This window comes from Leptodactylus fuscus, chromosome 2 (assembly GCF_031893055.1).
Source record: "Leptodactylus fuscus isolate aLepFus1 chromosome 2, aLepFus1.hap2, whole genome shotgun sequence".
NCBI lineage: Eukaryota > Metazoa > Chordata > Amphibia > Anura > Leptodactylidae > Leptodactylus > Leptodactylus fuscus.
In genome coordinates this window covers 49,064,744-49,081,741 of record NC_134266.1, presented here as the reverse complement: position 1 = coordinate 49,081,741, position 16,998 = coordinate 49,064,744, and the positions used below count along the sequence as shown (strand labels likewise).

Genomic DNA, 16,998 nt, shown 5'->3' with positions numbered 1-16,998 from the left:
TAGTGGTCTACCAAGTGCTTGTGCCACCCTGACAGAATCTGCATACAATACAAGTAGTATATATATATATATATATATATATATATATATATACAGTACACATCTATACGGTGTATATATATACACTCACCGGCCACTTTATTAGGTACACCTGTCCAACTGCTCGTTAACACTTAATTTCTAATCAGCCAATCACATGGCGGCAACTCAGTGCATTTAGGCATGTAGACATGGTCAAGACAATCTCCTGCAGTTCAAACCGAGCATCAGTATGGGGAAGAAAGGTGATTTGAGTGCCTTTGAACGTGGCATGGTTGTTGGTGCCAGAAGGGCTGGTCTGAGTATTTCAGAAACTGCTGATCTACTGGGATTTTCACGCACAACCATCTCTAGGGTTTACAGAGAATGGTCCGAAAAAGAAAAAACATCCAGTGAGCGGCAGTTCTGTGGGCGGAAATGCGTTGTTGATGCCAGAGGTCAGAGGAGAATGGCCAGACTGGTTCGAGCTGATAGAAAGGCAACAGTGACTCAAATAGCCACCCGTTACAACCAAGGTAGCCAGAAGAGCATCTCTGAACGCACAGTACGTCGAACTTTGAGGCAGATGGGCTACAGCAGCAGAAGACCACACCGGGTGCCACTCCTTTCAGCTAAGAACAGGAAACTGAGGCTACAATTTGCACAAGCTCATCGAAATTGGACAATTGAAGATTGGAAAAACGTTGCCTGGTCTGATGAGTCTCGATTTCTGCTGCGACATTCGGATGGTAGGGTCAGAATTTGGCGTCAACAACATGAAAGCATGGATCCATCCTGCCTTGTATCAACGGTTCAGGCTGGTGGTGGTGGTGTCATGGTGTGGGGAATATTTTCTTGGCACTCTTTGGGCCCCTGGTTACCAATTGAGCATCGTTGCAACGCCAAAGCCTACCTGAGTATTGTTGCTGACCATGTCCATCCCTTTATGACCACAATGTACCCAACATCTGATGGCTACTTTCAGCAGGATAATGCGCCATGTCATAAAGCTGGAATCATCTCAGACTGGTTTCTTGAACATGACAATGAGTTCACTGTACTCCAATGGCCTCCACAGTCACCAGATCTCAATCCAATAGAGCATCTTTGGGATGTGGTGGAACGGGAGATTCGCATCATGGATGTGCAGCCGACAAATCTGCGGCAACTGTGTGATGCCATCATGTCAATATGGACCAAAATCTCTGAGGAATGCTTCCAGCACCTTGTTGAATCTATGCCACGAAGAATTGAGGCAGTTCTGAAGGCAAAAGGGGGTCCAACCCGTTACTAGCATGGTGTACCTAATAAAGTGGCCGGTGAGTGTATAATGTGTTAGTGAAATTAATAGTATAATGACACATTCTCATTTCTCTGTACATGATCAGGACTGTCAGGTTTTCCTCTGCACTTTATATGACAGTCTCTATTCCTCAGACACGCCACAGCAGGACGCCACCTTGACACTCACAGCTTGTAGTCAGGTCTGACCTGGCCCCGCCCCTCTTCCCGGGGACAGGCGGGCACGGATGACGTCACGAAGTCTGCCCCGCCCAGCAGGCGGAAGCCTTGGAAGAAAGTTTGTGCAGTCGGGATGTCGTGCACCGGGGGTGAGTGCTGCGTTACAGGACTAAGCAGCTGAACCTGTGTGTGAATTACGCCCTAGAGCCGCAGCGGTTCCTGCTAGCCCCCCTTCTCTCACCGGACTCAGGTGCAGCCATGTGGGACCCCCGGGAGTTCGAGCAGCACTGGCGGGCGGAGTTCCCCGGTGAAGTGGCGCCGGTGATGCAGCTCAGCTCGGTGGATGACATGCGGCAGGAGCTGGAGCGCTGCAAGGAGAACCTCAGGCGGCTGCAACAAGTTCTGGCCGAGGAGAAGTTCAAAGTCGCCTACCTGGAGAGCGCCCTGTCCCGGCAGCACAAGCCTGTGCCCCGGCTCCGCTCCAAGGTGCCCCCGCCGCCGCCTCCCAAGCGGGTGTCTATGCGGGATATGATACTGCAACCCCCGGCACCACCGATTATACCGGCGCCACCACCTACACCTCCTCAGGTCATTGCTGCACCACCTGTCCCCGACCCGGACTACGAGGATGGGGACGGCGGCACCGAGAGCTTCGTACTGGGAAACCTGCTCAGCAGCCTGGAGGGGCCCCGGAGGGACCGGCTATCTGTGCCCCATGAGGACTCCCCCAGACACAGCTCCCCGGAGAGGAACAGCAATGGCTACCTGAGCTCTGACCGGGAGGATGACGACTCTATAGGTAGGTGCCATCATGAGACCAGGCCAGGGCACTGCAGCCACTGCTCTTACTGGTGTGTTCTCCAGAGTCCTCATAATACCACATGCCCAGGTATGGGGGGACAGGTTGTCCTGGTGTGCGCCATTCCATGTGTCCGAAAATGTCATATGTATGGTGCATGTGTGCCCCAAACAGAATGGAACTACAAGTCCCAGCATGACACCCAGTAGACTACCAACAGCTCAGCAGTGGTGCCCGTCATGGGCCATAGCTTGAAGCTGAGACCATGGGTTGTGAGGTTACGTTGACATCTGACCCGAGTGCCCACCCGTCATGGAGTCCTTGCGATTTGTGATCTGTCATTAGTCAGACTGGTATTTTGTTCTTATGCTCCTGAAATGGACAGAATGACGCAGATGTGAACATGCCCCAAGTGAGATTTTATTAATCTGGTTCCCACATTGCAGGAAAAAAAAACCTTGCAGCAAGTGCAGCATGTTCATTTTACCTGCAGAATGTTGTGTTTTCTCAACTTCTATGGGGAGGCAAAAATGCAAAGGAAATCCAGTAAAAATGCAAGCGTTTTTGGGTTTGCCCTCGCTGCTCCATTTTCGCTGTGCTTTATACCTATATATATCACTAAATGTGACCTTAGCCTTAAAGGGATTTCTCTGCTAAACTACAGGATAGGGGACAAGTGTCTGACTGTTCAGGGTCCCACCTATTCCGAAAATGGGGTTCCCAATTACTGTCAGTAGAACGGAGCGCTGGTTGCACATGTGCCCCATTTGTCTCTATGGGAATGCCTGTGACTTTAGAGAGCTGTTCTCATCTTCTCTTCAGTAGTCCCATAGAGATGAATGGAGGAGCGGTGTGCAAGTGAGGCTGTCATGACATTCACAGGACGTGTTGTGATTGGTGGGGTGCTAGCAGAAACTTATTCCCTATGCTGTCTTGTTCAAGGGAAATCCCTTTAAGGCTAAGGCCATATACAGGGAGTTTGCAGTGGGTTAATTGTGGTGGAAATTGCCAGCAATTAAAGGGCTCGTCCAAGACCCTTGAGCAATTGATACTGATGAGCTATACATAGAATACATCCAGAGTATTAGATTGGTGGGAGTCTGGTGGTCGGATACCTGGACTCCACAGTGATCAGCTAATTTGTTGGCTGGAAGGAGCTCCGCACCTATGGGGTGGGTACAGGGCTGCTGGTACAGACTGCAGAGCTAGAAGCTGTATACAGAGCCATACACTGTAGTGTTAGTGAATCACATCTCTGCTCTCATTCACTTCAATAGGAGTAGAGCTGCTTCCATCTATATACTTATATACGGCTTCTGGAAGTCAAATCAGCTGATCAGTTTGGGGTCTGGGTGTCACAGGCCCATCCATCTGATATTGATGACCTATCCCATTACTCATGGGTCTCAGACAAGCTCCTGTGGAATACAGTGCATGTGAAGTGGGTGGAAAAAAAACCTGTAATGCAAAGTGTTTTGCTCTGCAGGTTTTGAACATGTAGCATGTCAGCTATATTTGCATTTTTGGCTACAGGTGCAAAGATTGGAACTCGGGCTGTGGGGCGAGACGCATGGGAAACTGTCTGAAATCTGCAGCATAAACCACCCATTTTTTGGCTGTTGTGTTTTTTGTTTTTTTTGCCACAAGCATCCCAATGTGGGATATCCATTGTTGTCTAGACTGACTTCCCAAGTCCTATGACAAGTCCACCTGAGCTGTCACACACGCTGTTATCAATTCTGTGCCCATATGTAGTTGTACCAGTGGTAGGTGGCATTGTCTGGACTGTCACCTCTCTTGCCTATGTGGGGTGCACTAGAGGATATACTTACAAATTATATATACAGCTGACCAAACAAGAATAGATGATGCCAGTCTATGCCACTTGGCACCCTGAAGTCCGTCTTCTCAGTTTACCTGGGCAGTGCGGACTGATCACTATGTATATGGCCAAAGCAAAGATTACATGAACTAATAATCTCTAGGACGGCTCATTGTCCTATAGCTGTTATAAAGGATGCTGTATATACAGCTTGTTATAAAGTGACAAGAGGCTGCTGCCTGCCTAATATCCTGTATTATAGATGCTTAGTATGTCCTTATGTGCCAGATAGTGGAGGGTTAAACTTCTGGCCCTTTGGCTATGTGTATACACCCATCTCCTTTGGACTGGCAGTTTGTCAACTTTGAGGCTAGCTGGTTGCTTGTATTGGATTATATGTTGCTTGTGTACGGTACGTATGTAGATGCCAACCCAGAGAACAACGGAGACTTTTACCGAGATGACTTTTTGTCATTGTTCACACTGTATATGCCAGTGTCTGAATGATGGTTTCCTCAGGGATTAATCAGTTATCCACACTGACTACCTGGGCTGCGCCTAGAATCTAGGTGGACTCGGGGAGAGGGGCTGTGGTCCGTCAGACTTACTGTCATTTGTGCCAGAAATCTCCTGTTCCTGACTGTCATAGGTTTTAGTTCAGGCATAACTAAATGCACAAGAAATATTAGGAGGTTGGAGTCTCTTACTAATTCTGGCGCATTTTGAGCCAGTCTGGGAATGAATTAAGACTGATATAAGAAACGCCAGTCTTAATAAATTCTCCCTAGTATATGTATATTGCAGGTGTTAAAAAGAAAAAAAAAGTAATTAAAAACATTCAGTAATATGGAAACCTAACAGACCCCATTGTTATCCAGTGCCCTGTCAGCTCCGAACACCTCAACACATGAAATACAGCAGTGCATTAGGTGGAAAACCACTGGAAATCTGCACCAAGATCTACACCTAACGTGTATATGTATGCAGATTTTACTCTGTATTCACTGCAGAAATTGAGGGGAAGTACATAACTTATTTATTTATTTATTTTTTTTTACCTCATACCCTTAGAAAGGACACACCCTTGTACTGCACTGAATCAACTGGTCCAGACATTTACTTTTAGTAGGCCAATAGCTAGGTATGTAGTGATCTTCAGTGATGGGACACGGAAGCTAGGTCATGTGAGGGCTCAGGGGTAATGGAAGATTGAGGTCATTCCCTTTTGCAAATTCAGACTATGTGAATGTACTCTAAAGCCAGAACACAAAAATCCCTACTGCACCCTGAAGGTATTAAGGATACGTAGGCCACAAATAAGTTGTAACGGGGCAGCGTGGCTTCTGGTAATGTTTGCATTCTGGGGCTGCGCTGCTCACTTGCCATACAAACTGTTATGGCAAGTGTAAGTACCACAACGCTGCTCCATACACTTCAATGGGGCTCTGCTGACGTGCCTACTCCCACTGCTACATTATCGAGAGCCACATCGTCTCGGTATTGCTAATCTTCGGGAGTCCTAGGTGTCAAACCCCATAGATCTAATATTGAGGGACTATCCAAAGTATAGGCCATCAATATTAGAAACTACCCTCCCCCCCTTCCCTTAATATTGATGACCTATAATTCCCTCTCAGATTGGTGAGGGTCTGACACATGCCGCCACCACCGCCGATCAGCTGCTTCCTCTTCACAAGCCAGTGACGTCACACTCATCCATCAGATGACCTGACTGCCATTGGAGTGAGCGGGATTGAGTTGCAGTCCCAAATACATCCTCTATACAATGTATTAGCTATGTTTGAAGGCCATGGGCCTTTCCAGTAGCCGCAAACTGATTGGTAGTGGTGCTGCCTTTAGACACCTGTACAGATCTAATATTGATGTTTTATCTTGAGGATAGATATTAATCTCCCTTTCAATTCAATTACATTTGATTAGAATATCAGCCTAATCTGCGTATTGTGCTTGTCTGGCCAATCCTCTACTGTGCATGAGGTTGTCTCACGTCTACCCTGATGACAGTTGTCAGAGGAAAGAAGGATTAAGCCATGTTAGATGTAATAACCAATCCTTTGTTCTCATGGGTGATAACATGCCCCCTAGGTGTCTGGCAGCTTCTTCCTTCCTTATTGTGAGCACATGGATACCTGGTCAAGTATTTGGCCTGCAGGTATATAAGGTGTATGGCCACGTGCTTGTCATTTCTAGCATACATCATATTTCCTTGGGTGTATCTGGATTAAATATAGTATAGTATATTCCCGTCATAGCTCGTGTCTATGTAGTTTTTTTCTCTATTGCTTTGTCCAGGGTATAAGCACCTCTGATACATCTTCTCCACAGGACTACTCAATATTTCCACTGGCCTCATCATAGCAAGTGCTGTAAAACTGTGCCCAGGCTTAGAGAATCACTCCCTTTATAAGTGGGAGAGATCCAAGAATAACCCAGCAGTAACCATCGGCACAGTTCAGACAGAACCTCTTAACACTGTGTGCCAGCTCTGTTTGTACCGGCTGGTGGGCGGCTATCCCGCTCTCCACATGACTGACCAGTGTAGTCATCCTTGTACCTGTTGTGGAACAAAGGGAATGTATTGTCACAAGTTTTTATGTTAAAGCGTAGCTGTTGTTTCACTTAACTCTAATATATCTGGTCTTTGTGTGACTTGTATTCTGCAATTTTTAGCAGTTTTTCTCTTTGCATCTTATATCTGGAATTTGCAGTCTGGGCTGGTAGGTGAGGACTAGATAGAGGAGAATGTGCTCTATCACTGTCTCTTTTGCTCAGAGATAGCCCCAGGAACATGCAGGACATACGTAGAGAAGTACTGGTGTGATAGCTTCATAAGTAGCCCCATCATCGGCTAAGCCAGTGTTTCTCCTCTTATCTCCTGCACTTACTATTCACTCCTCCTCCTCCCCTCTCCACATACTTCTATAGACATAAGATTGTCATGTGACCTGCAGTCTGTATTGATAGGGATAGAGCGGAATTTTCAGATGAGTCGTTTTAGCAGAGGGAAGGGAAGTTTTATCTTTTCTAATTTTCTGTTTTTGGTTTTGATTTTGTTATGGCCAATTTTTTTTTAAATAAAAATTTTCACTGTACACTGCTTGCTTGCATTCTTGCACTATTCTTTCATGGTGGGACATGTCCGCTTCATGTTGAAATTACGCTTCTCAGTAGGCATTGTGATCACCCAACTGCCATGGCAATACCATGTCTCCAAATGGCATGTTGTTGCTGACATCCTATTCAGGGTATGTTCACACCGAGTGATTTTGCAGGCAAGTCATGATTAATCTTTGCACGGATTCCACATTGCAAAGCCCTTTGGAATGAATGGGAAGCTAAAAAAAAGTGACGCTTCTTGCCGCTCCCATTCATTTCAGTGGGCTTTGCAAGGTGCAATCTGCAAGAAGATAGATAATGCAGAATTTTTTCTCCGCCTGTCTCTTAAAATTTATGAAATGCAGTAGCAATTCAGTGTAAAACTTAGGCCTGGTGCACATCTGCATTCGGTATTCCGTATGGGGAGTCCGCGTGGGGAATACCGAACGCATTGACAAGCGGTGAGCAGTGAAAGCAAATAGACCTCATAGATGACAATGGGGTCTGTGTGTTTTCCCACGCGGTGTCCACATGAGTCATGCAGAGAGGAAAGTAGCTCATGGAGTATGTTTCTCTCCGCATGTTCCGTGCAGCCAACACACAGACCCAATTATAGTCTATGGGGTCCGTGAGCCTTCATAAGCTCACCTCGTGTGAATGCGATCGGTATTCTGTTCGGGGATGTGGGTGGGGGTGGGGGGGAGTTTCCATGTGGACTCTCCAAACGGAATACGGAACGTAGATGTAAACCAGGCATTAGTCCTTTGTAATGAGGAAGCCTGTGTTAATGTCATGCCGCCTGTGGTTTGCGTGGCATGCATCTACTGGCAGGGACCCTTATAAGAACATCATTGCAGAGCTGAAGACTTGCCTGCATAAGACATACTAGTACACTGCGTCTTCAACTTTCTCATTGCCACCTTACCCCCTCTTGATTCAGGGACTTGAGGTGGAGCTGGCATTTCACTGTGTTCTCTATGTGATTTGTATGCTAGGTGAAATAGCCGAACTTGGCCTCCCAGTTACCATGGGGAAGCAGCATTGTTAGGTCTGCAGGGCTCCGCACAGAGAAGTTCAGGCTGTCTCTGACTCATTTGGAGCAAATAAAAGAAATGATTTTGTATTGAGATTCAGCTTTTCTGAGGTTTGTTTGGTTGTTATTGTCGATAAATACGTTAATGGGGACAGACTTCTGTTTATTCATTTACGGCGAGCTCTTTGGTGAACAATTTCCTATATAAGATAGTGTATTAATGTCCATTCTGCTAAATCACAGCATCTTTGGCTTTGTAGAGCCTTGTTTGCATTATTCCCCCATAACGAATGTCCTTTAATGGTGGCACCATATTGTGTATGCAGTGTACATAGGTCAGCCATAACATTACATGGTGTGGCATATATTATGCAGCAATGAACAGTTAAGTCTAAAAGGGGTTGTTCAGCTTTTGCAGTTATCCCTTATTTATAGGATGGGGTTCTACCATGGGGACTCCCATTGATCGTGATAACAAGGGCCCTATTCCTCTTCATCATGGAGAACCAGGTAGCGTGCAAGTCCTGTGTTGCAGACTGTTCTTTAGAACTTGGTACAACCTCTGTAAAGTTGATGTGTTGTAAGCAAGAAAAATGGGCAAGCGTGAGTATAGGACTAGGTTGACTATGATGGGTGTCAGTCATTTTGAAACTGAAAGCAGCAGAGAAATAAAGTCCTACTTGCAGATGTGAACCTAGTCTTAGTCATCACAATTGAACTTTGGTCTGAGCGTCTTCCAAGTGGCAGGTTTTGTTGAGAGTTTCCAGAATGGTCAGTACTTTCTAAGTAGTGATCCTAGGAGGTGAACCAGCAGTAGGATCACATAAATCCCGACTTTTAGGCTAATATAAGAATGAAACATTTCTGTCTTTTTATAGAAAGTCCTTCTTAGAGAGAGAGTTCACTAGATCAGTGGGTGGAGGGATGCTAAAGGTTAGACCCTCATTGATTTGACTTTATACCATTAAATCCTTTGTGGAAAAATATATGGACAATGCTTGTTCACCGATATACAAATAATCCCTTAGATTCCGCATACAGGACCCGAAAGATAAGAATGTTTTTGTTTGGAATGATAAGACTAGCCATAGGGGTTAAGCACAACGCTGCAACGCTTGTAAAAGACTGTCTCACAATATTTCCATTGGCTTATGTGTTTGTCCCACTGAAGGTCCAAAGTTCTGGGCATCAGACTCAAGCACACATAGAGCCCTAACCAGGTACCTAGACCATGATCGCCAACATGTGGCTCTCCAGTGTTCTAGGTTGTAAACCATTGTCTCAGATTTTCTTTCATCAGATCAGCAGTAAGTAATAAGTTCTGGGGTTAATAATAATACATTTTATTTATATAGCGCCAACATATTCCGCAGCGCTGTACAATTTATAGGGTTCAGATACAGACATACATAACAAAGAACGTCATTTCACACAATGGGACTGAGGGCTCTGCTCAAAAGAGCTTACAATCTATGAGGTAGAGGGGGTGACACAAGAGGTAGCAGGGGCGGCATTGCTTATACAGTGTTCAGACAATTTTGTGCATTAGGAATTGTGATAGGCTAGTCTGAAAAGATGCGTCTTTAGTTTGCGTTTGAAACTGTAGAAGTTGGGAGTTAATCTTATTGTCCGGGGTAGAGCATTCCAAAGAAGTGGTGCAGCTCGGGAGAAGTCTTGTATACGAGCGTGGGAGGTTCTGATAATAGAGGATGTAAGTGTTAGATCATTGAGTGAGCGAAGAGCACGGGTTGGGCGGTAGACAGAGATGAGGGAGGAAATGTATGGAGGTGCAGTATTATGGAGAGCCTTGTGGATGAGAGTAATAACTTTATATTTTATTCTATAATGAATAGGCAGCCAATGTAGTGACTGGCACAGACCGGAGGCCTTGCTGTAGCGTCTAGCCTGATAGATGAGCCTGGCTGCTGCATTCAGAATAGATTGTAGAGGAGAGAGTTTAGTGAGGGGAAGACCGATTAGTAAGGAATTACAGTAGTCAAGGCGAGAATGAATCAGAGAGACAATAAGTGTCTTTAGTGTATCTCTGGTAAGGAAAGGGCGTATTCTGGAGATGTTTTTGAGGTGGAGGTGACATGAACGTGCGAGTGATTCAATATGAGGGGTGAAGGAAAGGTCTGCGTCAAATATGACCCCAAGGCAGCGGGCCTGCTGCCTAGGAGTTATAGTAAGGCCTGAGACTGCAATGGATATATCAGGGACAGATCTGTTAGATGGTGGAAACAGTAGTAGTTCAGTCTTAGAGAGATTTAGTTTCAGATAGAGCGAGGACATGATATTAGAGACAGCAGAGAGACAGTCACTGGTGTTCTGTATGAGTGCAGGGGTGATGTCACGGGAAGATGTGTTATTATTGACCATTCTGTGGGTTCGTCCCTTTCTATGCACTGGCCCATAGACAAGACATGGTATAAGAAGGTAAAAGTAGGTAGGGCTACTGAAGTTAAGATTTTCCACACATTGCATACTGTTGTATCAAAGCAGTGTTCTGTTCCATGCAGAACACCATCACACCTGTCATATGGTATCTTGGGAATTTGGGATCTTGATTGGTTCTACTGGATTCCTGACTGTGGATTTTAGGACTTCTGTCATGGCCGCAGGCATACAGATCATCTGGGAAACTGAGTCTGCTCTAGATTTCGTCAACATTGGGGAGCAAAACTGGAATACACCTTAGTACACAAGGGTGTTGGGGCAGGATGCACTTAACTTTCCCAAAGTACTTTGCACTAGTCTCAATGTGTAGGACCTGACCCTGGCTCTGTCATAACCAATAAGCTGAGCATAATAGTTATTGTGCCTGAAGCACTCCTTGGCATACATTGGCGGTTGACCAGTTGCCAATGCATTTTGTATAGTCATGTGAAGACATGCATTTATATGACAGATGTATGCAGATCATGTACTAATGGATGAATCCTGCTTTTGTATAGGAATATACTGTATTGGGGTCTATGTAGTTGTGTAATATATTAGAACACGCTGCCCATTCTTAGACCCCAGGCACACGACAGAGTGAGCGTTCGAGTTATGGCTGACTTTGAAAGTGCTCGGAGTGACATCCAAGTGTATTGTGATGCTTCTATGGGACTTCCGATCCGTTCTATTCTGATGAAACGCAGCAGGATAAGACCTGCTCTATTTTCATCAGAATGAAACGGGACACTCAGAGAGGTGCATGAAGCCGTATACACCAGCCTCATCTTGTATATGGAAAGCCATGAGAAGTTCTACCTAGTAAAGTGATAGACATCCACTTGTAGGCCATTTGGGTTTTGGCTCCCTTTTGTGATTTAATGGTCAAGCTTAAAGCCGATTTTACTGCAGGTTACTGCTTAGCAGCTGTTAATGTTGTCTGGGATAGTTGCCCAGTTTTGCTTCTTCTGTTCTTCCCTCCGTTCTGAATGCATTGCTGATAGATAGGGACAGATAGTGGAGATTACGAAAAACAAGTTCTTACAAGGAACATATCTCACACTTACAGTATGTTTCAGATTTTGAGCTTCCTCTCTTGGAAGTACAAAAGAAAAAACAAGAAAATTGTGTATATGATATAAATTATATTTCCCACTGTCAGAACATGATCTACGTGGGAGGTTTCCCTTCATTGCCACTATGGTTTCATTAGACAACCTTCTTTCCCCCATCGCCTTACGTCGGTCAGAAAACAATGTGTGGGATTCATATTCACCATTTGTTGTACATATATTCTTTGAGAGGACCTCTTGCACCTAGAGACCTCTCTGTAATGTAATTTAATACAATAAAAAGTGTAAAATGCTTGCAAATTGTAACCCCCTTCGTATAACACTATGTCATATCAGTAGGATAAACATCAACTTTATGATTTGTGCTAACCTATGGGACCCCCTGCCAGTCCTGACAATGATGGTACCACGGGCCCTCGGCTCCCCTGGACTCACATATTGCAAGGAATCGTCACACAATTCTAGAGTTTGACTATACTGAAGTTCCCTTATATTTATGATCTTCTCTATATTGTTGTTTTTTTTTTTTTTTTTTGCTTCTTCGCCATATCTTTTTAATTTTTAGCATACTCTGGAAGTCCCCCTGCTCAGTGTTTGCCTCTCCTGGGCCCCGATGCGACTCCCTGTTTTCTTTGGGTCTTCTGACGGACTTCAGGGGCTGCAAAGTCCTGTAATAAGGCCTCAGTGATAACTTGGCATTGTGACTTATAAACACAAGCATCACAACACTGTGTGACCCATGTGAATGATGAGGCCTTATCACAGGCCTCAGAGGTCCTTGATGTCGGTCAGGGGACCCAAGGGAATGGGGGGTTGTGCTGGGGCCTGGCGGGAGGTTAAAAGCGCTGTTTTTTATGTTTTCTCACCTCCCTTGGGCCTCCATTTATTATACTATACTTTATTATACAGTCTTTACCGGTAGCATTTTCGGTTTGGTCATCTTTGGTTTGAATGATACTGTAGGTGGAACTTCTCGAGTATGGTAATAATCGACGTGAACAATATAATGTCGGTTAGGCTTGGTTCACATCTGCTGAGATCCACCGAAATTCAGTGGAGAGAAAAGTTCTACAGGAGAACTGAAGCCACTGGACCGAACTCCACTCGTTTTATACTGAAACCTGGCAGACCCCATAATAGTCTATTGGGTCCAGGGGTAAATGCTTTTGCATTTGGACTCGAACGATGGCGGCCTGAATGCTTGTGTGAATCTAGATTAATTTGTTTTTGTTTGTTTTTTTTTTTGTTTTGTTTTTTTTGGATTATTTGCCCTCTACTATCTAGATACATTCACATTTTGTGAAACAAATACCAATCCTATAGCATTGCATTCAGTATTGCCCTACTATATGGCAGTGATGGGAAGCACTTGTTCATCCTGTGCCTTCTGTTTCATCGCCATAGTAGAGAAATATGAACAGGCCAGGATTATCATACACGCCAGGGGGGAGAATAATAAAGAAATGGGGGTAAAATTAAGAATCTTTGTAGCGGTCCCTACAGACAATGTAACCTCTTCTATCAGTTCTTGTCGGCCAAGATAACCAGGAGGATAGAATTTGAAGGACTTTGTTATATTCTCATGCAGCTTCTCTCTCAGCATTTCCATTTCTCCTTCCTATTGCTCAAGCAGGAAGTAAGGTCAAGACTTGAGAGTGATTTTTCTCTATGGGGTGAGGCAACGCTGCTGCTGTATTTGTCAATGGTGTGGGTGGAGGTGGATATCGTAGACTGACAGGTGTGACACATACATTAACACCGCTGGGAAAATGTGTGACAGCATTAAATGTGAACATTCTCCTTTATTTCACTAGATAAAGAACCTAAATAAATGGTTTATTCTTTGTCTTAAGAAAACGTACAGGACTACACAGTTACGGGACCTCTCATGAATCTTGACATGTCTGTTTTGCTAAATGCTTCTATTCCCCCTAATCTAAACCTTCTGGAGCATCTTTTCTTATAACTCAGTGTTGTTCTGTTCCTCTGTTATTCCTCCTAGAAATAACTTCCTTATAGGAGGGCAGTTTGAAATTCTTGGCTCTGTCATGGCTACAGATCATGCACTGAACCCCAGCTGAACCCCTGTTCTCCTGATCAGTGACGGTCCCAGATGTGGGTTCAGTACCGATCAGGCATATATGGCTTGTCCTGTGTTGTATGAGGTTGATGGCAATACCCGTTAAATCACACTCAGAAAATATCAAATCCCTTCCGTGCTACCTTTCCGTAGTTGCGGTTTCCGTCTTGAGTGATATGTACAAATTTAACTCCTGAAGAAGAAGTAGCAGGACTTTCGGTTCCAGCTGTGTGCAGACTTATTTTTTTTGTTTTTCTTAACATACAAAACATTTGCTATCTAATCTCAATTTCCTGAAACTAAGGAGAAATCATTTTTTTGACCAAAACGGAACTAACCCAGCCTTTTCTTTCCTGTGGTGCTTTGTATTGTCGCATGCCATGTGAACGATAATAATGGTGTCATGTGAATGACCCCAGAATTCTAGGGTGCACCTGTCTCCTTCATACAGTAGCAATAAACATACCATCACTATGTTCTCTACCCAGCTGAGTGCAAAGGGTAAGCTAGAAGTAAAAGCACAAGGGCACTGCTCTTAAACAAGGGTCCTCCCTTTTTAATGCTGGTGCTATTAGGGACTATTAGTCTCCAACCAGTCCAGCTCTTTCCATCATTTAATAGCTGGTGCTCCACTGATTCTGGCACAATGGGAATTTTTTCTCTAGCCCCCACCATTCCTAAGCAATCAATGCTGTCAGTTTTGGTGTCTGATATGTTATTTAGACTCTGTATTGTTAGGTGGGCAGTGTCAAGCAGGAGCAGTCAAGGGGTGTGATTCTGAGCTCTGACACTGTATGTCTCTGTTTGGAGCTCTGAATCACGCCCCCTGTCTGACACCGCCTGCCTGACAGTACTAAATAGTATTATTGGACACCAAAACTAACAGCACTGCTTGCTCTGGAATGGTGGGGACTAGAGAAAAATTCCAACTGTGCTGATTATATTGGAGCAGAGCCCATTGAAGAATGTAAAGAATTGGTTGCTGACTGACTCACTTTAACCTGATGTGAACTGGGCCAAAGATTCATTGATTATTACTTAGTAATATTGTAGGAATGAACATGAAGATGTTTTAATTAAAATTGGTCTTTTACTGTGATTTGTTCATGTAAATGATGAAAATCTGCGCTACATCTCAGTATGTGGAGGCCAAAAAAATAAATAAATCTGTACACACATACCGTACACACTGTATAGGATTCTGTCAGTCCTAGGCTGCTGTGTGCTTGGTATGGATTTCAGTTTGCCTCTTAGGCCTCGTTCACATGGGGCGCGGATGGTGGATTTTGGGCCTGATTCTGACGCGGGAAGCCGTGTCAGAATATGGCCAAAATCTGCCTGCCAAATGAATGGGCCTAGTACGGAGTGTGCTGCCACAAGGAGGACGCCGAGGCTGAATCAGCTGCGGAATCCGCCTGAAGAATGGTCAGCTCGCTTTTCTTTTCCGTGAAAAAAGAGCGCTAGTTGTCTACATAGACCGCTATTGTGAGGGGGCGGATTATGACGTGGATTCCGCGTCAAAATCCGCCCCCTCTTGCCCCGTGTGAACGAGGCCTTATGCTGTAATTTCACATTTACTGTCAAATGAGTTGTCCTATCATTCCCTAAACTCAGGATAGGAGATCAAAGTCCGTTCACTATGGGTCCAACTACTGGGCCCCCAAGAGATGAGAATGGGATCCTCGTATTCACCTGGGCTGGTGGTACACTTGTATGGCAGCTACCACATTCATTTCCAGGGAGCAGCCAAAATATCATTCTCCGGCAGCTCCATAAACGTGAATCGAGTCCTGGCTATATGTGCACTCTACTGCACCATTTATAGTTGCAGACCTCAGTTCTGGTGACTGGTGGCCCTAGTGGTCAGAAACTTATCTCTGATCTATATAGGGCAGTGATGGCGAACCTTTTTGAGACCGAGTGCCTAAACTGCAACCCAAAACCAAATAAATTATCACGGAGTGCCAACACGGCAATTTAACCTTAAAACTCTGTGGGTCCACAATTGCGGACCCACAAATTACAGTCATGTGACTGGGGCTTTACAGATCTTGTACTGAAAGGTAAAGGTCTCTGCATTCTGTACTTTTAAACAATTAATTTTCACTATTTACATCGCACAGGATCTGTTTTATAGTTACCGTGCAATGTTATTACATCCTGTACTAATTTCACGTCTGCTATAAAACAGATACTGTGTGATATACATAGTGAGGGGACCCCACACAGTACAATCTGCCCCTCAGTGGCCCCCCCACACAGTACAATCTGCCCCTCAGTGGCCCCCCACACAGTACAATCTGGCCCACAGTGGCCCCCACACAGGATTATACCTGTATACTCCACAGTAGCCCCCTCCCACACAGCATGAACTGGTCCACAGTAGCCCCCTCCCACACAGCATGAACTGGTCCACAGTAGCCCCCTCCCACACAGCATGAACTGGTCCACAGTAGCCCCCTCCCACACAGCATGAACTGGTCCACAGTAGCCCCCTCCCACACAACATGAACTGGTCCACAGTAGCCCCCTCCCACACAACATGAAATGGTCCACAATAGCCCCCTCCCACACAACATGAAATGGTCCACAGTAGCCCCCTCCCACAGAGCATGAAAGATCCACAGTAGCCCCCTCCTACACAACATGAAATGGTCCACAGTAGCCCCCTCCCACACAACATGAAATGGTCCACAGTAGCCCCCTCCCACACAGCATGAAATGGTCCAGAGTAGCCCCCTCCCACACAACATGAACTGGTCCACAGTAGCCCCCTCCCACAGAGCATGAAAGATCCACAGTAGCAGCATAAAATGGTCCACAGTAGCCCCCTACCCGCACAGCATGAAAGTCTACAGTAGCCCCCTCCCACACAACATGAAAGGTCCACAGTAGCCCCCTCCCATACAGCATAAAATGGTCCACAGTAGCCCCCTACCCACACAGCATGAAAGTCTACAGTAGCCCCCTCCTACACAACATGAAATGTCTACCGTTGCCCCCCTCCCCTGACAGTGCAAACAAACACAATATAGTTACCTGAAGAGCTGCCGGGTGTTCTCTCTTCTGTTCACTGCGCGCGCTGATGACTTACGTCATCACGCCCGCGCTTGTTCAGAGGTCACACTCTGTAGTCAGTGTAGGCCGCGTAGTACGCGT

The 16,998-nt window shown here is 45.3% G+C and overlaps 1 protein-coding gene across 1 annotated transcript in view; it reads left to right on the top strand.

The window, feature by feature from the left end:
• Positions 1-1,604: 1,604 nt before the first annotated feature.
• ABR (ABR activator of RhoGEF and GTPase) overlaps positions 1,605-16,998 on the top strand; it is a 265,327-nt gene continuing 249,933 nt past the window's right edge. Inside the window, exon 1 of the mRNA XM_075263741.1 lies at positions 1,605-2,278. Coding sequence (XP_075119842.1) covers positions 1,738-2,278 — 541 coding nt within the window. The 5' untranslated portion in view covers positions 1,605-1,737. The remainder of the gene's footprint in view (positions 2,279-16,998) is intronic.